This window comes from Hemicordylus capensis, chromosome 3 (assembly GCF_027244095.1).
Source record: "Hemicordylus capensis ecotype Gifberg chromosome 3, rHemCap1.1.pri, whole genome shotgun sequence".
Classification (NCBI taxonomy): Eukaryota; Metazoa; Chordata; class Lepidosauria; order Squamata; family Cordylidae; genus Hemicordylus; species Hemicordylus capensis.
The window spans coordinates 185,366,458-185,392,252 of record NC_069659.1 but is presented as its reverse complement, the minus strand read 5'-3'; the positions used below and the strand labels follow the sequence as shown (position 1 = coordinate 185,392,252).

The following is a 25,795-nucleotide window of genomic DNA, read 5'->3' as shown; positions in this document are numbered from 1 at the left end:
GATTTTACTTTTTTACTTTGATTTTACATTTAGTCAAATGTTTTGCTGTGCTTTGTGATCTTCACTTTATTTTAATTTTTGGCTTGTTTTTATTATATTTTATTACTCTCTTCAAAGTTTATAGCTTATTTAGAAAAGAACTATGTAGAAACACATCAAGCAAACAATAAAATGTATTATAGAAGTGTGGAACGTGAATGTATTTGTGAGAACTCTGAAACTCGCAAGAGCCGCACTTGAGATTTGTGTTATTTGGCCCCTGGACTAAATACACAACAGTAATGTGGTTGTGTAGCGTGGATTTTCTGCTCGCGCATTATTTTGTGTGGTTTGGGTGATTTAGAGATGGTCAGGCCCCTCCCCTGCACAGACATGGGGGCAGGGATAGGGAAAGGAAAGTTTGCAGATTAGTTTTTGTTATAACAACTTGTGTTAAATCTTGATCTGACACTGAAGGTCCTATTAGCGTGGTGGTAAAGAGTATGAGCTAGCTGGCTGCTCTCCTGTGGGACTCAAAGGATCCTGCATGGAAAGGAAATTCCATGCATTGGAGGGTGCCCCTCCTCCATTTATCTTCTGATTTGTCACAAACCCCCATTTAGAGAGCCATCAGAATGTGTGGCATTTGGCAGAGTAACACAAGCAGCAGACGGGTTCCTTGCTACTACATGAGTATACACTGCTGCATGAGCATGTAGTCCAGACTGATCACAACTTTAGCTGACACCTTACAAACCAATTAGAAATAAAGCTGTGCAACTCAGGCCTATGCATGTTTACTCAGCAGTATGCCCCGCTGTGTTCAAGAGAGCTTACTCCAGGTTAAATGTGGTTAATGTGCCTGACTAAGGAATTATCATCTTCAGACAGCAAGTGGGCACAGGAAGTTGTCCCTGGTGGCTCACCAGCACTCCCATTATCACATTACCCCCCACCCACCCACCCCCGTTGCAGGAAGCTTGCCATACCTGGTTACCTTTTGGAAGCATTGCAAAAAACACCAGTTTAGGCTGGCCTTGAGGGGCTCAGGGTTAAGAAAGGTTAGGGTGACGTGCTCCAAGCATCACACTTTGCTTTCCTTACAAGATATAGCCCTGATCATAAAGTTGTAGATTTTTTTCTTCAAGATTTCCTCCCTGCCCTCTACAGGGAACTATTTTGTAGGAAGGGGAAAACCGAAGCAATAGCCCACTTTTGCAACATGTTGAGGCACTTCACACAAGCAGTATGAAGCTCGGGGAGGTTTGTGGGGAGAGTGGCTTTGACCTGCTCTCCCCGCAGACGATCACCTACCTGTTATTGGGTGGGCATATTGCCTGCCCAGACGAGCGGCAGCTGGACTCTGGAGCTCTCACTCCTCACCTGGCAGCTCCAGGGGTCGGGTGAAGGAAAGCGCCGCCGTATGGTGCCCCACCCCCCAGAGCCCCAATAATGCAGCACTGCGCGAGTGCATGGTGCATTTCTGGGATCCCCCCTCCCTGAGTGTGTCCGCCGGCAGACACACGGCCAAAAAAGAGAGAGGTTAACAGAGCACTCGCTCCCTTAACCTCATTTAGGAGGGTGGCTACACAAGTGGGCTTGCTGCCGCGGAGCCACTAGGCTCACCCTCGAGTCCGTTGGTTCTCACATACTGCAGCAACCGGGCTGGGCTCCTTTGGTCATGAAAATAGCTTCGGTTACTGATAAAACCACGAAGATGTGCCCTTTCTCACCTCTATACTTCTTGCCCGATACAAAACAAATTACAACAGAAACAAAGATTTCCTGAGCCGGGTCGGCCGCCCACACGATTGCTGGCTCTGTGACGGAGCTGGCGGGGGCTGGGGAGCTCGGGGGCTGTGAAGCGCGCAGGGAATACTGGAGAGACCCTTGGAGCTGGGAGGTGGCTTTTCGCCTTCCCTCCGGGAGTCTACATGTGAGTAGCCATGGCATGGAGCCGCGCCACGGCTACTCACGATCGGGAAGCCCAGGTTAGCGGAGTGCTTGCTCCGCTAACCCGGGCTTAGGGGAGGGCTAAAAAAGCGGGTGACCCGCTTTGACTCAACCGGGCTCGACTGTGAGCCCGGCGAGTCTCATGATCAGTGGAAAGCGGGCTAAGCACCCTTAGCCCGCTTTCCACGGATCGTCAGAATAGCTGCCCAATCTACTTTCCCCCACAGTCAAATGGCACATGAGAAGCCCCCAAAGTAGATAAAAGCACAAGTTGTACAACAGGGGGTAAGAAAAACTGGGCTAGAAATGATGCATCCAAAATGCTTGGGAGAATAAAATGAAAAGTTTTATCATTCCCACATAAGAAGACAACCATATGTCTTCTTCCTCCAGACATTATTAGAGTGTGGATGGATTGAAGGACTGGGGTTTGTTGTATGATGTTTTGCTCTTTGTGTTTGGATCAATTTTGTTCTGCACTGTAAATTTTGTTCTAATAAAGTTTTTTAGATTAAAAAAAACTTTCCATTATGCAGTCAATATTTCCTTTCAAAAGATGACAGCTGTTGTGCTAGAACCTCCCCTCCCCTCGTAGGAACACAGGCAGCTGCCTCCTACCATTGGTCAGACCATTGGTCCATCTAGCTCACTACTGTCTACTCAGACTGGCAGCGGCTTCTCCAAGGTTGCAGGCAGGAATCTCTCTCAGCCCTATCTTGGAGATGCCAGCGAGGGAACCTTCTGCATGAATGCATGAAGATGCTCTTCCCAGAGTGGCCTCAACCCCAAGTGGAATTTCTTTCAGTGCTCACATGTCGTCTCCCATTAAAATGCAACCAGGGTGGACTCTGCTTAGCTAAAGGGACAATTCATGCTTGCAGCCACAAGACCAGCTCTCCTCCCTCTTAAGTGCTTGAAACATTCATGTTGCTTCTCTAAGGATTATGGAGGGAGGTTCTTCTCCTATCCTCTTCTTCTCCTATCCTCTTTATGCCATGAATGAGACTGTGCTTAACGCATCTATGACTTATGGAAGGCACAGTGAAACTGGCTGTTGGAGGAACCTTGGGACTGGCTCATCCTCCTGGGTGGCCCCATCCAGTTGATCCAAAACCCCTTCTTCAGCACCATCCTTCTGCACACAGTGCAACCACTTTATTTTAGATTCATGCCTGCTTCAACCACACTGCAGTCCTGCTCTCTCAAGCCTGCTCAGCAGACTTCAGTTAGCCTCACTCTGCAGATTGGTCCAGCTTTTGGCTCTGTTGCCCTCAGCGGGGTTTGGAGGCATGCCCATCCACATAGACATTCCTGGTGATCTTGCGGAGTGTGAACTCTGCTCCTCCGGGGGTTTTTTGGCCAAAGATGATCTGGCAGCCCAGGTGTGAGTTCTCCTCCAGCTGTGTTGCCATGTCCAACCTATCTTCCTCCCTAGAACAAGGGAGGCAAGAGGGTAAAGGCATCAGAAAGGGGCAGGGCTACAGGTAAATTTTTTTAAAAAAATATTTAATATAATATAAGTCACTGTACACATATTTAGTTTGGCACTATGTACAGGGAATCAGGGCTTGTGAATACTGAGCCGAAGCTTATGAGCTAGGATTGTATTCATTTGCTCTTACTTTGCTTCTTGTGATAAGTGAGTTAAATGTGATGTCTTAATGATATGGCGATTAATGGTGAGTTTGTCTTTGAATCAGTGTGAAATTCTTAGTATAAAGGCCCACTGGGAGTTTCTTGCTCTCTTTCCTCATTTAAACTGTCTTTCTGAAATACTAGAATATATTCCAAGCAGTGACACAGTTTACTCTGCATATCCTTTAATTATTTTCAGAGTATCTGGGAAAAGTCAAATTCTCCATTTATTTTTAAAACTTATGTAATAGTGATGCTACAGTGCATAGTAGAGAATTAGACAGGCACTTCTGTTTAGTTTTGCATGTACACCTCCACATAGTATTTGGGTATTTCATGAGCCTCAGCATACTGAAATTTGTAGTTTTCCAGCATTTTTTGGTCTGGCTACGTCCACTGCTAAATAGTTTTTGAAATATTAAAAGATTAATGAGCTTGACTTGTATTTTTTAGCTGATATTACGGTAAAGTTAACTGAAAGTTATCTGTCAGATGTTTGGACAGGGGGCGCAATTTCAGTGCTTGCCCTAGGCGCTATTTTCCCTAGATACGCCTCTGAAGTTTCCTCCCTGGCTTCTCCAAGAGAGACTCCTGCCTGCAACCTTGGAGAAGCCGCTGCAAGTCTGAGTAGACAGTACTGAACTAGATAGACCAATGGTCAGACTCAGTAGAAAGCAGCTGCCTGTGTTCCTATGAGGGGAGGGGAGGGGAGGTTCTAGCACAGGCCTGCTCAGCTTAGGTCCCCCAGCTCTTTTTGGACTACAACTCCCATAAGCCCCAGCCACAGGGGCCAATAGCCAGGGATTATGGGAGTTGTAGGCCAACATCTGCAGGAGGGCCGAAGTTGAGCAGGCCGGTTCTAGCACAACAGCTGTCACCTTTTGACGGGAAATACTGACTGCATGCGGGAAAGTACTGAGCTAGATGGACCTATGGTCTGACTCAGTATATGGCAGTTTCCTAACACCCACAGCACACACTGTTCCCGCTGGCCTGGCACCCTCTTCGGTGATGTGTAGCAGGACTTCTCCGTTTGGCTCTCTGCTGTTCCCGTTCTTCCAGCTGCTGGAATGAAGAGAAAGCTGGTATGAGAACTGGCCTATTTCCATGCCCCAGGAGATAACACTGCCTCTCTTCTGGGAAGGGAATGGAGCGTTTTTCCACAGTCTGGGCGCCTATATGCGCTTACATTCCAAGTGAGCACACGCAGTTGCATGCCAGACCGCCTGTTTCTGGCGCTTTCCCCGCCCCCTTTCGCCACCCTCCCCGCCGCCACGGGGGCGCGCGGCTGAGATAAGAGGGCAGGGTGAGAGTGAAACTGAGAGAGAGCGCGGTGTCTCCAGTATCCCAGGAGGCTTTGCGCTCCTTCATAGAGGCTAGAGCGAGCGAGAAAACACCAGAGCAAAACCATCTCATGGGGCAATCTCCTCGATCAACACTGGAATCTTAAAAGGAAAGAAAATTACCCCGAGCGGACATGACAGGCAGCAGACCGTAAAATCCTTGGCGATATCAGGGATTTTACCTAGTCGAGTATCCCCTTTCCCCAACAATGCAGAGTTAAAGAGAGGCGTTTCTGCTGCGAATTTTTTTAATGTAAACATTTCTAACATAGTATTACCCATACAAATCCAGCTATTATTCCTATATTGAAGGCTGGGGGTGGGGGGAAGCAGTTACGATAACCCAGTAATATAGTCCACGGGTAGTACCAAAGTGTAGAGGTGAGGCTGAATATAGCCTGGATTTCCAAGGAAAAGTCTATTCTATAAAGCACCTCTCAGGTTGCAGCAAAGGTCCGTCTACTTGCTCGCTCAGGCTTCAGCCTAGCCTAAATCCAGCGCGGAGACGCGGAAACCTTCTGCTCTCAACTTGAATGTAGATACATTTTACTTTTAAACTCTTAAAAACTCCCAATATATAAAGTTTTCTACCCCAAATTAGCTACGAGTTAGAGCACAATCTCCTCTCTGCCGTTTGGCTTTCTTTCTGGTGGGCACGCTGCTGCCCAGGGACAGCTATTTTAAAGCTTTGGATTTCAACGCCGATTTCCGTAGATAGCTCTCATTTGCGCCTCAGTGGAGAGGAGGGGGAAAAAAATTATCACCGAAACTGAGCCCTGAGGGTTGCCAAATTAATATTTCATAATTAGTGTCAGTCTAGCTATTAAACTCCACTGGCCGTTCTGTACGTAGACTTTTCATCTGCGCGTGCGGGGAGCGCGACGTCTTCGGTGCGCGCTGGCGCTCCTCCTTTCGCGTCATCCCGTGTAACGTAGCTGCGGAAAGAAACAAAATCTTCGCGCTCTAGAAGTTTCTCGGGTGTCGCCGTGATGGCGGAGGCCGCGGTGTGCGACTCGATACGGTGAGTGGTTCCCCTGCCTGCCCTATGGAGCGAGGGGCTCTCGGTCTGTCCCCGTCCTCTGTCGGGTCTCCCCCTTCCCGCTGTTCCTTCCCACCTACCCCCCCCCCCATCATGTCTAATATTGTCGTCCCTCCTTTCAGGCTGTCGGAAGGCGACGTCGACCAGGACCCCGCGGCCGCCCTGCAGGTGAGGAGAGCGCGCGGGAGGAGCGGCGGGGGGGGGGGGGGGAAGGAACATGCATGTGTGGGCGGGGGCGACGACGACTCGGACTCTCTACGGGTCGTGATCTCTTCTTCTTCAGCTTCTCAAGTTTTGGGGAGATTTGGTTTGTGGACCCGACAAGATGCAGCCTGGGCTGGGCTTCTGAGTGGGTCTTTGTGTTTCGCAATGTTAGCCGACTGGAATAAAAAGTCTAGAGGGGAGTGCGCGTGCACCTCTTCTCCCTTGGAATGATGACTTGAGGGGCGGGGGTGGGGCGGAGCAGGGGAGTGGAAACCCCTTAAAACGTTGTTAGGTTTTGCGCTGGTAAAGCTGCGGAAGAGAACACATTGGCGGTTGGGAGAGTTGGCACAACTGGAACGCTTTTATAAGTCTGTGAAAAGAACTAGGGGATATGTGGTTACAACATCTTTATAAAACTTCAGTTGGTCTAGTGCTATAGTGGAGCATGGTTGAGTCCTGCTTAACTTCTTCAGGTTGAAATTGAATGAGCCAGTCTGTCTTCTCAGTTTTTTTTGCCATATGATTGTTTCTGATGTTTATCTTTCTGCTGCTTACTCTACACCAGTGTTTTTCAACCACCGATCTGCAGACCTGTGCCAGTCCACAAGGTGCTGGGTACCAGTCTGTGAGGCATGACTAATAAAAATCACCCTGCCCCCCAACAAACAAACCAATTTTGGGTTGGTAGGGGCTCTCCGGAGCTCATTTCCAGGCAGCCCTCGCTGCTGGATAACATTGATTTCACTTCCTCGAAATGAACATTATCCTTCAGCGAGGGCTGCCTGGAAATGAGCATTGGAGAGCTGCCCAAAACTGTTTTGGGGAGGTGACTGGGGGGTGGGGGAGGGGAGCGACCCCCTTACTGTTCTGGGAAATTACACACGCATAATATACTGGTCCATCACTCCAAAAGCGTTGAGAAACACTGTTCTATATATAACCACATGTAAAGGAGAATGCAGCTTTTCTGCCCCCCAGTAGTTGTATGGAAGGATTCTTCTTTAAAGCCACCTAAGCTATTGGCTGTCATTCCTTCTGTTGCAGGGTAATCCATACACTTTATTTTCTTTGTGTGAAGATATATTTTCCTTGGTCTGTCCTGAAACTACTGCTAATCAGCTTAATTGGAAGATCCTGGGTTCAAGTATTATGAGCAGTGTTTCCTCCAACAGGGATTCCCAGATGTTGTTGACTACAACTCCCATTATCCCCAGGCAGAGGACATTGCAGTTAGGGATACTTGGAGTTGTAGTGAACAACATCTGTTCCTGTGAACAACAGGAATCCCTGTTAGAGGGAACACTGATTATGATATTTAGGCTGGTCTATGACTGTAATAAAGATTGATGAGTATTATGAGAGAGCTCTCCATCTGCTTTCTCCATAACACATCTGATTTGTAATTCCCACATCTTTTCTCTCCCGTCCCCTTGACTTCTTCCTAAACAAAAAAAAGTTTGAAATGCTTGTAGGAAACCAAAGACACTTGATCACTTTGGTTGTTCATTTTTGCACCTTTTAAAAGTCCTATAATATCCATGTTTCAGATGGGGAGCACTGTTCCCTCTAACAGGGATTCCCAGATGTTGTTCACTACAACTCCCAGCATCCCCAGCTGCAGTGGCTTTTGGATGGGGATTCTGGGAGTTGGAGCAATAGCAATAGCACTTACATTTATATACCGCTTTATAGCCGGAGCTCTCTAAGCGGTTTACAATGATTTAGCATAGTCAATAATTGTAGTCAATAATATCTGGGAATCCCTGTTAGAGGGAACACTGATGGGGACACCAGAACAGTAAACAGTATTACAAAGGTGGCTCCACTCCACCAAAGATCTATAAAGGCATTGTGATACTAGCAGTTTCATTTTCAACTCTTTTACTAATCGTTCCTAGTTATTAATTTTGTCTTTTACAGCTACCACATAGTGAGTTGATGTGTTTCATAGAGTTATCCATTCTATCCCCAAGATACTTTTTTTGGTTAGTTCTAGATCTTTTCCCACTTGACTCCATCAGTGTGCATGCTAGGTCAGGTTGTGAAGCTCTGTTGTCTGTTTGGGTTTTCACCATCCTGAGTAGCTTGGTGTGTTTAACAGCATTGTATTTACCAGAATCCAAGACTATTTTCCTCCCAGGTTTTTTCATGTTAGAAATCAGGTAGCCATCTTAAAGTCAGAGTTCTCTTCCTTTTGGATAAATAATACCTGTACTTAATGTATTATTTAAGGAGCTCGTCTTGAATGTACAGCTGTATTTGGGTAAAGGGGCTAGATACATTAAGAGGGTTCATCAGCTTTTCTAATGACTGCTAAGTTTACATGAGAGCCTTTGGTGAGGGACTCTGTCAAAAGCTTTTTGGAAGTCCAAGTGTATAATGTTGTCTTACATCTCTTTGATGCTCTTTGAACTCGAAATGACTAGTGCAACAAGATTTGCCTTTGCAGAAAGCCTGCTGATTCATCCTCAGCAAGGCCAGGTCTTCTAAATACTTAATAATTATGTTTTCCACCAGTCTACCTGGAACAGATGTCAAGCTAACTGACCTGTAACTTCCTGAATATGTGTTTATGTTGCTGTTCAAACATCCAATAATGAGGCTAGTTTTAGTGACCTCTTCAGTTACACATTCCTGTTAGAAGAGCAAACAATGTTATATCTGGGGTCTTTAAGAGCATTTGGGGAATGTCATGTGAACCTAGTTACCTTGTTTCTTAAGTTAATAAGCTTGAAACTGGTATCTGTCACTTCTATTTGACCTAATTCTTCAGGCACCACCACTCCCCAGAAAAACCAGTTCAGGTGCTGGTATATGCTTAACTCATGATCAGTGAGACTCGCTGGGAAGGGGTTTGCGGAGAGAGCCGGCTTAGCCGCTCTTCCGCAGGAAAGCAGCCCTGGGAGGCCGGATCGGCCGCCCACACGACTGCCATCTCCATCACGGAACTGGCGGCGGCTGCGGGGATAGAGGGCTGCACGGGAGTTCCAGGATGCCCTGCGTGAGTGCGTGGGGCATCCTCGAGAGACCCCCAGAGCCAGGAGGCTGGTTTCAGTCTCCCGGGAGGGATCTCCTTGTGTGTTGTCACGGCGTGGAGCCGCACCGTGGCACCACACAATTAGAAAGATGGGGTTAGCGGTGTGCTTGCTCCACTAACCTCATCTAAGGGGAGGGGGAATAGAAGGGTTTGCTGCCAGGAGCTGCGTGGCTCCTGTGGCAGCAGACGATGGGGCAAAAGTGGGCTAGACTCCCTTAGCCCGCTTTTGCCCAGTTGTGAGAATCCCCTCATTGTCTGCTTGTTCTGTTTGGTATGTTTTTGAAGACCAGTACAAAGAATTCATTCAACCTTTTTGCAATCTCCTTATCCACATCTTGTGCACCACTTGCTTTCCCACCCCCGACAACAGCCTGGGGATCTCCAACACTACACCCAGTTTAACTTTCATTAGTTCAGGCTGGGAAACTAGTAGGCAACAGGATGGGCAGTACACTAACAGAATCCTTGCTCTGGACACTAGGCCTGTGCTTCAGCATGGCCAAAGCCCAATAATTTGCACCATCTCTTTGTAGTTCATCTTTTTCTGTGCAGTACTGTATGCTTCTGGTGCAGGTGGCACCTCCTTCACAGAAAGGAGAGCCTCATGCTGTTGATACAGCAATAGCTTGGTTGGTGCACAGGAAAACACTGGGTGGGATAGCCATAGGAACATAGGAAGCTGCCTTCTGCTGAGTCAGACCATTGGTCCATCTAGCTCAGTATTGTCTACACAGCCTGGCAGTGGTTTCTCCAAGGTTGCAGGCAGGAATCTCCAGCCCTATCTTGGAGATGTCAGGGAGGGAACTTGGAACCTCAGGTGCTTTTCTCAGAGCAGCCCCATCCCCTGAGGGGAATATCTTACAGCGCTCACATGTAGTCTCCCATTCAAATGCAAGGTGGGCAGACCCTGCTTATCAAAGGGGACAATTCATGCTTGCTACCACAAAACCAGCTCTTCTCCCATGGATGAAGTGTCCTTTCAGGCACTTTCCCTCACATACTATCCCAGGGGCAGTATGGGGCTCTGCTTCCTTTATGCGCAGTACTGCATGGAGATGGGCGTGCTGCAAGCAGCCACCCACACAGTACAGAGGAGATGGTGCAGATTATTCAGCTCTGGCTGTGCCAAAGCACAGGTCTCCTGGACACCTAACATCAGATACTTGTGCTTGAAACTGGCCAGCTGCTGCACAGGATATTTGGAAAGGCAGAAGGAATTACAATTGACCATGGCAACCCTTCCTCTCTTCTCATTGGCTTATGTTGCTGGACTACCAAGAAGTCTCATGGACTCAGCTGAGACAAACACTGCCGCCACCCTAATCCACCCAGCAGATCTTAGCAATACAAGCCAGGTTGGTGTGCTCATTCAGGTTCAGGTTCTGGATGGCAGATGTTTTTCTCTTAAACCTACCTGGCATTCACTAACAAGTTCTGGAGGCCAGGCTGGTTACTAGTAGGCTAACCCTGAGGAGTGCAACTGGGAGTAAACCAGCTAGAAAGGAGAGCCCTGAGATGTCTGACACTCCTTTCCTTTACGTAGTTGGTAGGAATCCCACCACCATATCTTCTTTCCCCCTATATATTTGGAATTGTGACAGTGCCACTGAAGTGGTCCTAAACATGTTATAGGAGTGTTGGAAAAGCAGATGGAAACTTGTAGAATGCCTGCTGAATACCTATTTTCCCTTCATCTTTGTTGCCCTTGGATGGACTTGAATTTTTTGCTTAACTTCCTGAGCTCACTAAGACAAATGAACACTTCCAGTTTATAGGAAGAGCAGTTGTCTTGATCACAACAGCCCTTTAGCCTTTGTCAGAGCTGGAATAAGAAATTCTGGGTAACTTTACTCGTTAACTTAGAGTTGCCAATTTTCAGAGTGTGAATAAAGAAGCTAATTTTAGAAGTGATCTTTTTAAAAAGCTGTCGGTGTACTCTGCTTTTTGTAGAAGCATCAAAGGAAGCTTGGTTTCTCAGTTGGTATATGTTTTAAGCATGCAATTAAAAGCATTTGCTTTGAGAAGTTGAAACTGAGTCAGATTTTGTGGTATTCTTTCCCCCTTCCACCTCCCTTGTTCAGATTCACACAGGATATCCTTTCTGATTCACGCAGTTCAAATCTATGTATGTTTACCTGGAGTAGGTTCAACTCTGTTCAGTGAAACAACATGTGCATAGGATTGCAGCCCTAGCCCATAGTTCTTGGTTTCTGTACTATCTTCGGGTGTACAAAATGCTTTTTGAAATGTGGCATTTGGAATTGTGTGCAATATTCTGAATGTGGGAGCAACATATGAATGACATGGTTTGTGTTACAGCCCCTTTCTGAATTCCTGCCATTAAATTTGCCTTTTTGCTGTTTCCTAAGGCTGGCTTTAGTGGTGCTGCATGTCTCGGTTAATTGATAACTTACAGTTTGGAGTGCAAGTTTGTTTCCTTGGACTCAGAACAAAATCTGTTAATCCTAGCAGCAGAACTGAAGCATCTTTAAAAATCTAGAGGCACAGTGAGACAAGAATTAATTTGCCTTCAAAAAGATGTTAAAGGGCTAAACAATTCTCCCAAGGAAGGGTGTTATGAATAATAAGGGTTGCAACAGAAAAGACCTTGCCTCCACACAAAATGGAACCTTCAACAAATATTGGTGGGGCAGGTCATATTGGAAGAGGTTCCCCCTGAGATAATTGGGAGCCAGGCCATTTAGGGTTTAAAGGTCAATAGGTGCCTTGATAAAGAGGCACCTTTTAACGTGGTGATTCTCTTTATTTAGCAGGGGAAGGAAGAGTAACTGTCCCTATTCAGCCCCAGCACAGTATCTCCAGTGACTGTTGCTGGTGTCTATCTTATGCTTCTTTCTAGATTTTAACCCTTTTGGGGACAGGGATCCATCTTATTTATTTGTTATTTCTCTGTGTAAACTGCCCTGAGCCATTTTTGGAAGGGTGGTATAGAATTTGAAAAAACAATAATAATCCCCCAGTGAGGCACTACGTTGGCGTGGTTGTGGGGCTTGCGTGCTCCGAGGAAGGTTAGAGCTATGCCAGAGGTCCAACCATACTGGGCAGGTTCCACCAGAGGAGCCAGATGAAGAGTGCCTCTCCCATCAACAATATGGTGAGACGTAACTTTAATAAATCTATACTGGATCGGTCGTCACCCGGGTCAACAAGGACCGTGCCAGGTGCTGGAGTCCCTGAACATCTGGTGGCAAGTGGGCTACAGGACTCAGGATTTCAGTTGAGCAACTAGGGCTGGAGACTGCAGGGTTACTGGAAGAAACGTTGCTTAACCGGAAAAAAATATACGAAAAATGCCAACAAGGAAATAATGATCTGCTATTACAAGTCTAGTCCAACTAGAAGAGGTTATTTAAAAAGAATGTACCAAATTTGGAAAGAGAAGCATCTAGATACAGAAATAACAAAACAAAGGCTAGCAGACCAGAGAAGATTCATAATAAGAAATAAAGTATTCACAGGAGTTGAGCGGGAAGAATTGCAAAGAGCAACACAGGCTCAAGATATGGAAGAAGAATTACCACCAGGGTGGATTTGGTTTAAATCAAACTGATTTAAATCACGATTTAAATCACTAGCAGGGTGGATAAAAATAAAAAAATCCGATTTAAATAAAAAAAAAAATCGGATTTTTAAAAATTTTTATCCACCCTGCTAGTGATTTATATCGTGATTTAAATAGTGATTTAAATCAAATCCACCCTGATTACCACCAATTGAAGAAGTTGCTCAGGCGCAGGTGGAGGAGGTGTTGGAAATCGAGGATGCCACTGTTGCTGAACTGTTTCAAAATCAAAACCAGGCAACCTCCCCTTTGCCTTCACCTCAAAAACCCGAATGCCATTTAACAGAAAAGCAACAAGAACTAAAGCAAAACATAACTGAGCACATGAACCAAACAACCACCAGGGTTCGACTTCCAGCTCTAAAAACAGTTGCCAAAAAACAACTTGCTCAGGCATTAAAAGATGTCAATGCTGCACTTGCAGAAATAACAACCAATAATTTGCAAGAAACAAACCAACTAATGTACAGTGCAGCAACAATAACACCACAAGAGCTCGGATATAAGATCAGTGGACCTGTAAAAAAAGGAAGTAGTACATCACCTAAATGAAAGAATAGATTAGAAAATAAAATAGTCAGGCTTAGATCGGATGCTAGTAATTTGAAAGATATGAATGACAAGAAGCTGAAGAATGAAAACATCAAACAATATCTGATCCAAAAATACCATCTAGATTCAAGGAAAATTAGAGAAGTCCTGGAAATAATAAAGCAGCAAATAACAGCTGTGTCAAAGAAGATTAGCAGATACGAATCTAGAATTACACAACACAGGCAGAATCTCCAGTTCCAGTCGAATCAGAGATGTTTCTACCAAAGTATAGAAGGAGAAACTGCAAGAAACGTAAAAACACCAAATAAAGAAGAAACAGTGCAATTCTGGCAGAAATTATGGGACAATCCAATAGATTATAATAAAAAAGCAGGCTGGGTGAAAGAGGTCAAAAAATGTAACCAGCAAATGCAAGATCTAATAATAACACCAGAATTAATAAGTGAAAAAGCAAAAAAAAATTAAAAATTGGACTGCACCAGGCGACAATGAACTGCATAGCTTTTGGCTTAAACACCTAACAAGCCTCCATAAACAACTCTCAAAACAGTTCAATCACGTTTTGCAAGGAGGTGATACTGAACAATGGCTAACAACTGGGAAAACTCATCTTATCATGAAAGACCCAGCAAAAGGTACAGTTCCAAGTAATCATAGACCGATAACCTGCTTGCCAACCATGTTCAAATTATTAACTGGAATAATTGCAGATGAAGTGATGCGACACTTATTAACTAATAAGCAGCTTCCAGTTGAATAGAAATTGCCCGAACACCAGAAGCACAAAAGACCAGCTGCTGATTGACAAAATGATTTTAGAAAGTTGCAAGAGAAAAAAAGCAAATCCAAGTGTTGCATGGATTGACTACAAGAAAGCCTTCGACTCATTGCCTCACAGATGGATACTAATATGTTTAGAAACAACTGGTGTCAGCAAAAACATTCAGATATTTATTAAAAAAGCAATGAGCATGTGGAGTACACAGTTAACAATCAATGGCGAGACACTTGGACAGGTTAGCATTAGAAGAGGTATTTTCCAAGGGGACTCACTATCCCCTCTGTTGTTTGTAATCGCCATGACTCCACTTTCACAAATACTAAACAAAACAGGCCTCAGATACCAAATATCTAAAACATCAAGTCAAATCAACCATCTGCTGTACATGGACGATCTGAAGTTATATGGAAAGTCCCAGTCAGAAATCGAATCACTGCTAAACTCTGTCCGTATATTCAGTAGCGATATAGCAATGGAGTTTGGACTAGACAAGTGTGCTGCATTAATAATGAACAGAGGAAAAATAAGAAAAACAGAAGGAATAGAACTGCCCAATGGAAGCAAGATCAAGAACCTGGAAGAGAAAGAACATTACAAATACTTGGGCATTCTCCAGGCTGATAAGATTGCACACACTGAAGTTAAAAGAAAAATTGGAAGTGAATACATCAGGAGAGTTAGAAAAACCTTAAGTCCAGACTCAGTGGTGGGAACACCATACAAGCCATAAACACCTGGGCTATACCTGTTATCAGATACACTGCAGGAATAATAGACTGGACCCAGGCTGAGCTAGAGACGCTGGATCGTAAGACCAGGAAAATCATGACCATCAATCATGCTCTGCACCCCCACAGTGATGTCGATAGGCTATACCTCCCTCGCAGCTCAGGTGGAAGAGGAATGCTCAAGTCCATCGAACAGTAGAGGAGGAGAAAAGAGGCCTTGAAGAATATATAAAGGACAGTGAAGAAGATGCACTGAAAATTGTCAATAATGAGAAACTATTCAACACCAATGAAACAAAGCAGACCTACAAGAAAGAACAAGTCAAGAACTGAGCAGAAAAATGGAAAAATAAGCCCCTGCATGGTCAATATTTGCACAATATAAATGGAAAATCAGACATCACCAAGACCTGGCAATGGCTTAAGAATGGCAACTTGAAGAAAGAAACAGAGGGTTTAATACTGGCTGCACAAGAACAGGCACTAAGAACAAATGCAATAAGAGCAAAAAAAGAAAAATCCACAACAAACAGCAAGTGCCGCCTTTGTAAAGAATCAGATGAAACAGTGGACCACCTAATCAGCTGCTGTAAAAAGATTGCACAGACAAGCAAAGGCATGACAAGGTAGCAGGGATGGTACACTGGAATATCTGCCAAAAAAAAAAAAAAAAAAAATTCAAGCTACCTGTAGCCAAAAATTGGTGGGACCATAAAATTGAAAAAGTAGTAGAAAATGAAGATGCAAAAATATTATGGGACTTCCGACTACAAACAGACAAACATCTGCCACACAATACACGAGATATAACTGTAGTCGAGAATAAAGAAAAACAAGTTAAAATAATCGACATAGCAATACCAGGGGATAGCAGAATAGAAGAAAAAGCAATAGAAATAAATCACCAAATACAAAGATCTACAAATTGAAATGGAAAGGCTGTGGCAGAAAAAGACCAAAATAATCCCAGTGGTAATTGGCGCCCTAGGTGCAATTCCAAAACAACTTGAAGAGCACCTCAACACCATAGGGGCCACAGAAATCACCATCAGCCAGTTACAAAAAGCAACTTTACTGGGAACAGCCTATATTCTGTGATGATATCTATAATAACAGCAACAACATTGATAATATAATCCAGCCATCCCAGGTCCTTGGGAAGGACTCGATGTCTGCATAAAACAAACCAGTCAATAACACCTGTCTGACTGTGTCAACAACAACAACAATAAATAGTAAAATAAAATACTGTACTTTGAATTGGGCCCAGGAACAAATTGCTAGCCAGTGTGAGATTTTCAAACAGGTGTTGCATGGGAGAACCTTTACAAGTCCTTTGGCATCTCAACAACAGTTTTTGCATGAGCTGAAGTTTCCAAACTGCTGTCAAGGGTAGAGGGAATTAGATGACTATAATTTGGAAGTCCCCATAACATGGAAGACAGCAACTAGGCTCTCCTCTTCCAGTAGTGGATGCAACTATCAGTCAAAGCATCTAAAAGGCATTCCTGTCCACACCTGCTACCTGGGAATTCGCAAGCGCTGCTAGGTCCAGTAAACTCCATAGGAGGGCACGTCTTGTTGTGTTGCCAGGGTGGTTGCACTTGCAACCACAGTGCAATGGCAGTTACACCATTTCAGCAGTTGAAGAACTGGCCTTGAATCTTTTATCAGCTGTTCAAACTCTGAAAAAAAGATTAAGTTCAAAATGTACATATTTAGAAAGCGTATCACGTTTGCTCCTGGAATCTAGAACAGGTTGCCATCTATATTCTGGCCTACTTGCCAGGCCATAGGAGTGGGGTCAGAATGCCATTAAAGACACAAATGCTGCACAGCCTGGAAACCAGCACTTTTGGCTAATCCATGTGTTTGGATACATTTCTGTCGCCATAATAGCTAGAAAGAAATGTTTAAAACAAAACCTGAAATTCTCAAATCTAAATTCTGTCTCAAATTCCAGTTTCCACACACTTTAATAATCCATAAGTCAAACAGCTATGCTTGGAGCTCCATAAAACATATTTCTCAAACACATCTCCAACAAAGAATAAATAGTTGAAACTTAAGACTATCAAAAGCTGCCTGATACATTGTGTTGGTAATTCTCCTATTGAAAACGGGGCAGGTGGCAGGAATGTTGGGGTTATGAACAATCTTGTATTACTTTTATCCTTTTCCTTGTTTCTCTAGTCAAACTAGTTGTTGTTGTTAGTAAAGTAAAAGGTAAAGTTCCGTCGAGTTGGTGACAGTTCCTGGTGCCCACAGAGTCCTGTGGTTGTCTTTGGTAGACTACAGGAGGGGTATACCATTGCCTCCTCCCACGCAGTTTGAGATGATGCCTTTCAGCCTCTTCCTATATCGCTGCTGCCTGATATAGGTATTTCCCATTGTCTGGGAAACATACCAGCCGTTAGTAGAAGAAGCTTAGTTTAGTTGTTTAAATTTGACCTTAATTATGCTCTGGATACTGTCATTGTAGAAAAATGCTCTTTTTGGAGAATGAATTCATTTTTGGTGCTTTTGCTTGTATTTGATTGAGCTTTCACATGGAGAAGATGTTGGCAGTTTGGCATGCTTTGATCTACATACAGCCTTTAGAAATGCAAAGCTGTGTGTATAAATTCCGAAAAATTAGTGGCCTACATCCAGACTAGTGTTAAATTAGCATAATGCTGCTGCACTAATGTAACACTGTAGTGCAAGGAAAGTAGTGTCTGTTCCAGGCCTGTTATTTTGCTGGTAGAAGACGTTGATATGTTTCACAGTGCATTGCCCAACCTTGTCTGTGTCCTGGAGCAGGTCTTCTGTTAGCATGTAACATTGCAGAACACAGCAACCATCTGGAGGTGTATTTTTCTCACATTACACTACTGCAATAATAGTCTGGATGGAGGCCATTGTCTCCTAAGCTTACTTTAGCTGCTCAAAGAGTATCTTTTTGGAAGAGGTGAAACAAGATTGAGTTTGAGAATGAAGTATCTTCCAAGTAAGCACCCATGTATTCCTAAACCCAAAATGGCTGGAACGCAGAGTTGGCCAGCACCTATAAGGAAGGATCAGCAGATGGGAGTACTTGACCCATCCCATGCCTGATTCTCCCTTGTTATCCCTCCCACCAGCTCTCCCCCCCCCCCCCGGGTGTCGTTTTCAAGGTCTACCCATAAAGGAGTATGGGGGCATTTTCAGACCGGAATGGATCTATTTCATACAATCATTTCCCTTTACTAAACAACTTTTAAAGGCCATATGTAATTGATTCCTTTTTGAATTCAGTTGACTCATGGTTCTATTTATGAGCTGCCATCTCACATGTAGGCATTTGGGTCTCTGTGCCAGCACAGCATAACCTGAACCTGTGAGGTTACACGGGTGTCTCAGGCTGATTTGGGGTGCCATTCCTGTACAGCAGTGGAGCCTTGGCACTGTTATGCCCTCAGCAGCCATGTTGCTAGCTGGAGAGAACATGCTGTTGCACAAGATAGTTTCATTACAAATCGAAACAGAAGGAAATAATGGTAGCCTTGTGGAACTGTGTAACGCACCTGTGCACTGTCCCTCTGCATTTTAGCCAACAAGGAGTCACTTTTTGATAGTTCAGAAGAATGCCGTTATGTTAGGATGTAAAACTTGTCCTTTTGTCTGTCTGCCTGCTAAACTGTAAACAATGAAGACACTTTTATCTGAACTTGTGGCTATTATTGACAGAAATTAGAATGTTTCTTTTGCACTCATAATACATTGCTGTATGCTTATGCTGTGACAATTGGTAAATGAGAAATTTCCTCAAAGTAGTGTTGCTGTCATTTTGAAGCTACAGTTCCTTATCTGAACCTCTGTTTGCTTTGAGGCTCAGACTGTGATGCTTTTATCATGGTTGTAGGCAGCTGTCCTCTGAGCTGGAGAATTTTGCTTCTGGTATAATTGTTCTCAAAGTGAAATTGTGTTAATTGATGCTGCATGATTTGTCAAGCAAGACATTTTACTGTGGGCTATATGGGGATTTGTAGAAAATGTCATGTTAAATTTTTGTATTTGCACTTGCAGAAGCTGACAGCGGCCTTGGAACAGAAGCCAGATGATGCAGAGTATTACTGTCAACGAGCTTATGCTCACATTCTTTTACAAAATTACCATGGTAACACGTCTTGTTTTTGTGTGTATTCTTAGTAGTAAAATATCTCTGGTATCACTGTCCTGCTTTAGATGTCTCATGGGACCAGGATTGAATCCTGGTTTCATGCAACACCCCCTCGCCTTGGGCACATGCACTCGCCCTTCTCCTTCGTGCTCAAAGGGAGAAAGGTGTTAATTCTGGTGTTGAACAAGGCAGGACTGTCATGGTGTATGAACCAGGCAACTCTGGATTATTCTAAGGCAAAGTTGCAAAATAATCCAGAATCTGAAGCTGACAATCCTGTCATGCCCAGCCTTTGAAGTGAATTAGCCTTTGTTGGATCCTTAGAATGCTTAGAAAATAGTTTTTAAGTATTCAGCCATTGTTGAGTACTTAGAAATTACTCAGAGTAGTAATTTACTAGATTATTTCCTATTAGCAGCCTTTATGGCAGGGGTGTCAAATGTATGGCACACAGGTTGGATACGGCCTGCCAAACTCCATTGTCTGGCTCACATCACAGCTGTGGTCACACTGGTTCCTGCTCTCTCTCTACCCCCCACCCCCCACTTCAGCTTCCAAGCATTAAGGGCAAGGTCTTGAGGGAAATGGTGGCTGAGGGAGACTATTCCAGAGGTGTTTGAAGGGATGAGGGAGAAGAATACGAAGAAGGGTGGCGGCGGCATGTGGACATGCCTGTGTGAGGTGTGTGTATGTATACAGCGAGTGAAAGGTGCCGATGTCTGTGATGGAATAACTGAGGGAGTAAATGCGGGGTGGGGCAGAGGGAGTGGGGGTGGATGGGCAGAGGAATTCCAAGCAGACGGGCATGAGGTGCTGGGGATTGTGCTGTCACCGCCTGGGTGAGGGGAGCAGCACACAGTGAGGCATGAGGGGTGACTCATGAGGGAAAGGGTTCATGTGATGGGGAGTGGCGGTAGAGGAACTGAAGGCAAGCCTGGGCGATGGCTAGAAAGAGAGTGTGTCTGTTTGGGAAGAGGAGAGGGAGGCAAAGACACAACGTATCATTTTTGTATTTTGACGGTGTGCATGGCTCTAAGTTCGAGGATGCTCATGCTGTCCTTGTTGATGGCTCTCTGTTCCTCCTTTCCCCACACATTTCTTACATGTTCATCTGCCCTGCTAGGGACAGCACAGAGAAGCTGACATCTTCATTCACTTCTTCCTCCCCTGGGCTTCGTTTTCCCCCCAACACGACCATGGTGTCGATGTCTTCCCAACCAGGCCCTTTCTCTTCACTGAGACTGGAGGTGATAGCAAGCCATTTTTCTGCTGTCAAAGGCATTGCAGTATGTGTTGGACTCTCCCTGGTTACCCGTTTCTCGCTCCACACCCAACCCCTGCTTTCCTCCTGTATACCATAAGAGAGCTCCATCCCTGAAGAAGCCCTTAGAACCAGCTAGGGTGAACCAACCATCACACGTCTCTTGTATGATCTAGAGGAAGGCTATGTGTGGACCCCTAAAAGTGTATTTTATCAAATCTGGCCTGCCTCCTGATTGAGTTTGACACCCCTGCTTTATGGCTTTAAAAATGGGTGGGGGGGAGGTGTCAAGAATATATTGTGATGCCCAATACTTTTTAATAGCTTGTTCCATTAGCCAATGCATAGCTTTGTGTATGTATTTCAAAATGTAACTTCTTGCAATGCACACAATGTATGCTCATGCTTGACTTCTTTATTTGTAACTCCTTGTCCCTGACATTTATGTTTGTGTAAATTCAATTGATCTCAGAATATGAGCTGTTACTAATTTGAATGGTGGAAATCTTATAGCAATATTATAAAATAAAACCTTTAGATGGGACACACAAGTTAGATTCTTAATTTTAAAAAACCATTCTAGGAGAAGTAACTTCAAATTTGCTGTCCTGTTAACTGGCACTTGCTCTTGATTTGCCATTGGAAAGAACTCAGATTTTGAAACTGATAATACTGCTATTACTGTTCAAGTCTAGATGAGATCTGGGAGATTTCAGAGGCAGGTTTTGATTTTTACCTAGACCAGTTGGTGTATATTTTGTCTCTAATGCATGTAACTATATCTGGATTAATTGGTTTTTCTACTGTAAAGGAAGCTGTGTTAAATACTCACAAAGGCAGAACTGTGTTTTGTTGTTCAACTCAAATATATCATGCAGTTCTTAAAAGAATAACTTTTTTGCAGAGGCCATTACAGATACCAAGAAGGCCCTAGCACTTGACCCCAGTAATGCTACAGCCTTTCTCAGACAAGGGTGAGTGCTGTCTTTGCTAGTGAAGTACAGTTGGCTTTAGCTTTTTATTTAATTGGATATTAATCTGTACCTGTTGTTAATCTCTGTGAACATAGTACAGGTTGGTTCTAAATTTTTGATTGCAGGTCAGAGGTTAAGTGGAATTATGCATTCTTTTAATCATTCAAGATGGCAATGATGTTTAAAATTCTATAAAATTTGGATTGTGTTTGTACATTAGGAGCCAATCATGGACCAGTTACTGTATTTAATAAAACTGTTGAAGAGATACTCAGCACTCACCGCCTAAAGCGCTGTGCAGAGATCTTGTTCTTTAGTTCTTTTCTCTGCTTACTGTATAAAGTCAGATACCATGATCCTTGATAAGGCGAATTTATTGGAAGGCAACTTTGTAATGCTCTCCTCTTATATACACATCAGGATAGGTGAATACCACATGAAAAACTACGCTTCTGCACTGAAATCTTTCATCGAGGGACAAAAACTGGATAGTAAGTATGAGTTTACATGCTAATTTTTTTTTAGAAAACTGTATACGAATTGAAGACCATTGCAGTGGTGCCTCCTATGTAGACCAGATGCCTGTGCTACAGTGCATTATATCCAAAGACTTACAATATTTTGTACAACAAATGCTGAAATAGGTCACTCAGTTAATTTTGATGTTAAGTTATGGAAGGCCATGTTTCTGAAACTCTTTCAGAAACAATGACCTTCCATTGGACCCCATTTGGGGATCATGAGACTTACATCAAGAGGAAATGTGAAGGATTGCCACCATGGCTGTCAGTGGCAAGGAATTACAGTTTTTTCTGCTGTGTGATTTGCAAGGAACATTGCAACCGTTGCAGCGGAGTAGCAGCAGGGAGAGAACAAATGTGCCTATCTTAAGCCTTTCCTGCTGCTGCTAGTCCCCAGTGTTGGGACAAGTATGGATAGCCCAATAGGAATCTGTTCAGAAGTGGGCTGACAGCTGGAACCCCTGTTGGTCTTGCAGTTGTGAATTAATTAAATAAAATAAGCTGCCTCACTGAAAGAAGAATATAGCCATTTAACTCACCTGGATCTAGAGTAGAAATATGCTTTGGATACATGAGATGTTTGCATGCACAAAAACATACCCATGTGTACACAATGTTGGAATTCCATGTATGGAGTAAGATTTTGTGTTTATGTAGTGCAAAGTCCTGTCTGTTTCTTTCTTTTTTTAATGGAGAGTCTGCTACACTGTTCTGTTTTGCTTAACATCCATTCTAACTCCTGCTCATGAAGTTGTTGTTTAGCATATTTATATACCTCCACAAACTCATGTCTCTTTTGGTGGTTTACAAAAAACCCAGCACAGATTAAAACAAAACTTAAAAAAAAAACTTCATGAAATTTTAGTTGGCCCTAATAGAGGTATTACTCTGCTTTGACTTCTTTTCTGATGAAAGCATAACTTATGATTTGTGTCTGTTTTCTTTAATTTGGTTGTCTTTGCTTGGTTGATGTCAAAATGCAGTAGACTCTTGTGTGTTTATCTGCTAGGTGCCGACCCAGCGCTTGCTATTTGGATTAAAAGATGCGAAGAAGTCATCAGTAGTAAGCAATGCTTTATTAATTTTTCATTCTTAAAAGCATATGAAATGCCACTATAATGCCAAGTTGGAAACTTGGGTCTGTGGTCTTTCCATTTACCCTTTTCTGTTTCCATATAAAAGTCAGTCCCTCACAGCCTCTATTAATGTGACCCCCAACTCATCTATGTGGGCTGTGTTAAGCAGGATCAGGATTTATATTGTGCAAATTTGAGTTGAAGAGGGTTTTCCCTTGAAAACGCATGCTGCATAAAGGATCTTGGTTGCAGAATTGCCCTACAGATTCTAGAGCCCATTTAAACACATGCTTTCCCAAGTAATTTTGAGGAGATGGCTGCTACTGCTGGGGATGGTTGTGGGAGTATGAGAGGCTTTCCCCCTTCTGTGCTGTTTAACTGCCTTAGGGACTTGAAAGTACAACTGACGGAGAGAATGTGCATATTTGCACCTGAGTATGTCTACATGTGGATGAACCTGCCTTGTATGCAAGTCTATGTTTCAACATACTTGCATGTGTGAGATCACTTAAAAAAAATGTATTTACACAAGGTGCCTTTGGAACAGCAATGCAGCATTAATAGTAGCTCCTCCTGCGTGGAAGAAGAGTTGCACGAATGCAAGCATGGAAGGGGTCCTTGCATGAATGTAACTGCCCTTCCAGTTGTGAAAGAAGTGTCTTCTGAAGACACATGACTGCCCCAAATGTTGGGAAATCATTCGCTCTGTGTGTGTGTCTTGCCTTTTATCTTAGAACTGTCCGAATGTGGCTTACAATGATAAAGCACAACTAAATGCAATAAAGTAAATACAATAAAACCCACAAGATAAGGGAATGCAATAACATATTTTAAAAAGCAAATGAAAGACCATTACAAGGTCCTACTCCACTAAAAGCTGAAGAGAACTGAACAGACTTTGACTGGTACCTAAAGGAGAAGAGTTGGCACCATGTAAACAGTAGGCCTGTGCACTTCAATAAGTTGGTAGAATGCATGGCAAGTTCCCTGGGTAGCATCCGGGTGGGTGGGGGGCACTTTAATTCACTGCCCAGCACTGACGTGGGGTGGGAGTGGGGGAACAGGAAAAACAGAACTGCTCCCAGGGAAGCCTGCACACTGCTGGAAAAATGCATGGGCTTCTGGGAATTGGAGTTGCACACAGGACAAGTCCCAGAAGCCCACATGTTTCTGGGAGACAAAATATTTAATTCCTAGAAAATAAAATAACTTAATGTACTTTTTCCCATACACATCTTAATTAACATGTAATCCAGACAGCAGTAAAATTGCATATGTATAGCTGGGATACAAAGAGCTGCTTGGGTAATAGGCTTGCACTACTCCAGTGAAGTCACCTTAAGTGGCGCAGCGGTGAAATGAAATGCTTGACTAACAAGCAGAAGGTTGCCAGTTTGAATCCCCGCTGGTATGTAGCCCAGACTATGTGAAACACCTATATCAGGCCTCAATGATATAGGAAGATGCTGTAAGGCATAATCTCATACTGCACAGGAGGAGGCAATGGTAAATCCCTTCTGTATTCTATCAAAAGAAAACCACAGGGCTCTCTGGATGCCAGGAGTCAAAATCGACTTGACACTTTACCTTTTTTTAGTCCAGTGAAATGTTTGGCCCCCGCCCCCCAATCAATTGACTCTTGTGCCACATCAGACGCTGGATTTGGAACTCTTCATTTCAAAAAGCACTTTTGAAACGGTGTTTCTGTTCAAGAAAAACAAGCCTGAAGATCCCCTTGGGGGTCTGGAGCTAGTTTCACAGTTGTTTAGAACCTGTTTCCATCTCTTCTCTGTTGTTCTGTTATGACTCTTGGAGGAGCCATGATTCCTGGAAAGACCACAACCAGCCAAAGAGGTTCAGGGCATGATCTGCAACCTCAGTACCAAAACATCTGGGTGACACAAATGCCATCCAAAACGTAGAAGAGGTTCCTTGAATGTGCAAGTCTGTGTTGGCACAAAGACTTAACTGGCTAGGCACAGCATAAATACACTCTGGTCTTTCCAAGAATGAACCCATCACCACACTAATAAACAAGAGATTTTTCAAGTTTATTCTTCAGAGTGAGAAGTCAAAACTGCCAGTGGCACTAAGCTCATTACACACATTTGAGCTGTTTAAAATAGTCGGTCACAGAAGCTTTCTCTTCACTATATGTTCCTATGAGATCCCCTGATGTTGACACACCCTTAGAAATTGCAGATGGAAAGGGGGCTAATTAAAGGAACTGTACACAAACTTGTACTGCTTGATTTTTTTGGTAGAATTTCTAGCCTAGTTACCAAAGAGATCACTGTGTGTCCCTCTAATAATTTCTGCATTTAGTCTGATACAAACCAACTTGCTTATGGGAGGGGGTCCTAAGGAGCCATAATGAGAGTATTTATTTACCGATTTGCCATTCTTTAGCACACCTTTATAACCCATATGTTGACAGTTGGATCCCAACCAAATTTGCAGTACATGGGAGGAGATTCTAGGGGACACAAATGGAAATATTTTGGCTCGTTTTTCATTCTGGTTCAAAATGGCAGCCACTAAGATACAGGCAACACCCCTTTGTAACTCGTATGCTGACAGACAAATAAAATTCACAGCATATAGGACAAAGTGAGAGTCACCATCCTAAAAGAAGTAGAAGGGAAGCTCCATTATTTCTGCTTGTTCATCTATGAACAAGGAAATTTGTTGCCAGTGCACTGATAGAAGTAGAAAGGTTAGGGAACACTTGTTCTATTTTTAAGGAAAAGCTGTTGGGGAATCATCAGTCTTTCTTTGCAGTGTACAGAGAGAGCTGAATTTGAGCCGTTGTTGATCAAGAAAGATTGTTAAGGATCCGCATAAAATTGATTCCTAGGAAAACCTTAGACCTTTCTAAAAGCAATTCTAAGCTACCATTTTGACAGATAAAAAAATATAAAGGAATAGTCAGTGTGTAGTCTTACTGTGGTCGAAAAGGACTATAGCCCTTTAAAATGGCCTAGA

General features: G+C 43.7%; 1 protein-coding gene across 2 annotated transcripts in view; it reads left to right on the top strand.

Moving 5' to 3' along the window:
• The first annotated feature begins 5,795 nt into the window (after nt 1-5,795).
• The window catches only part of SUGT1 (SGT1 homolog, MIS12 kinetochore complex assembly cochaperone), a 52,866-nt gene continuing 32,866 nt past the window's right edge, over nt 5,796-25,795 (top strand). For both annotated transcript variants that reach the window (XM_053309849.1, XM_053309848.1), the window contains exons 1-6: nt 5,796-5,931; nt 6,072-6,117; nt 18,885-18,975; nt 21,144-21,213; nt 21,634-21,704; nt 22,744-22,797. In XM_053309849.1, coding sequence (XP_053165824.1) covers nt 5,900-5,931; nt 6,072-6,117; nt 18,885-18,975; nt 21,144-21,213; nt 21,634-21,704; nt 22,744-22,797 — 364 coding nt within the window. In that variant the 5' untranslated portion in view covers nt 5,796-5,899. The remainder of the gene's footprint in view (nt 5,932-6,071; nt 6,118-18,884; nt 18,976-21,143; nt 21,214-21,633; nt 21,705-22,743; nt 22,798-25,795) is intronic.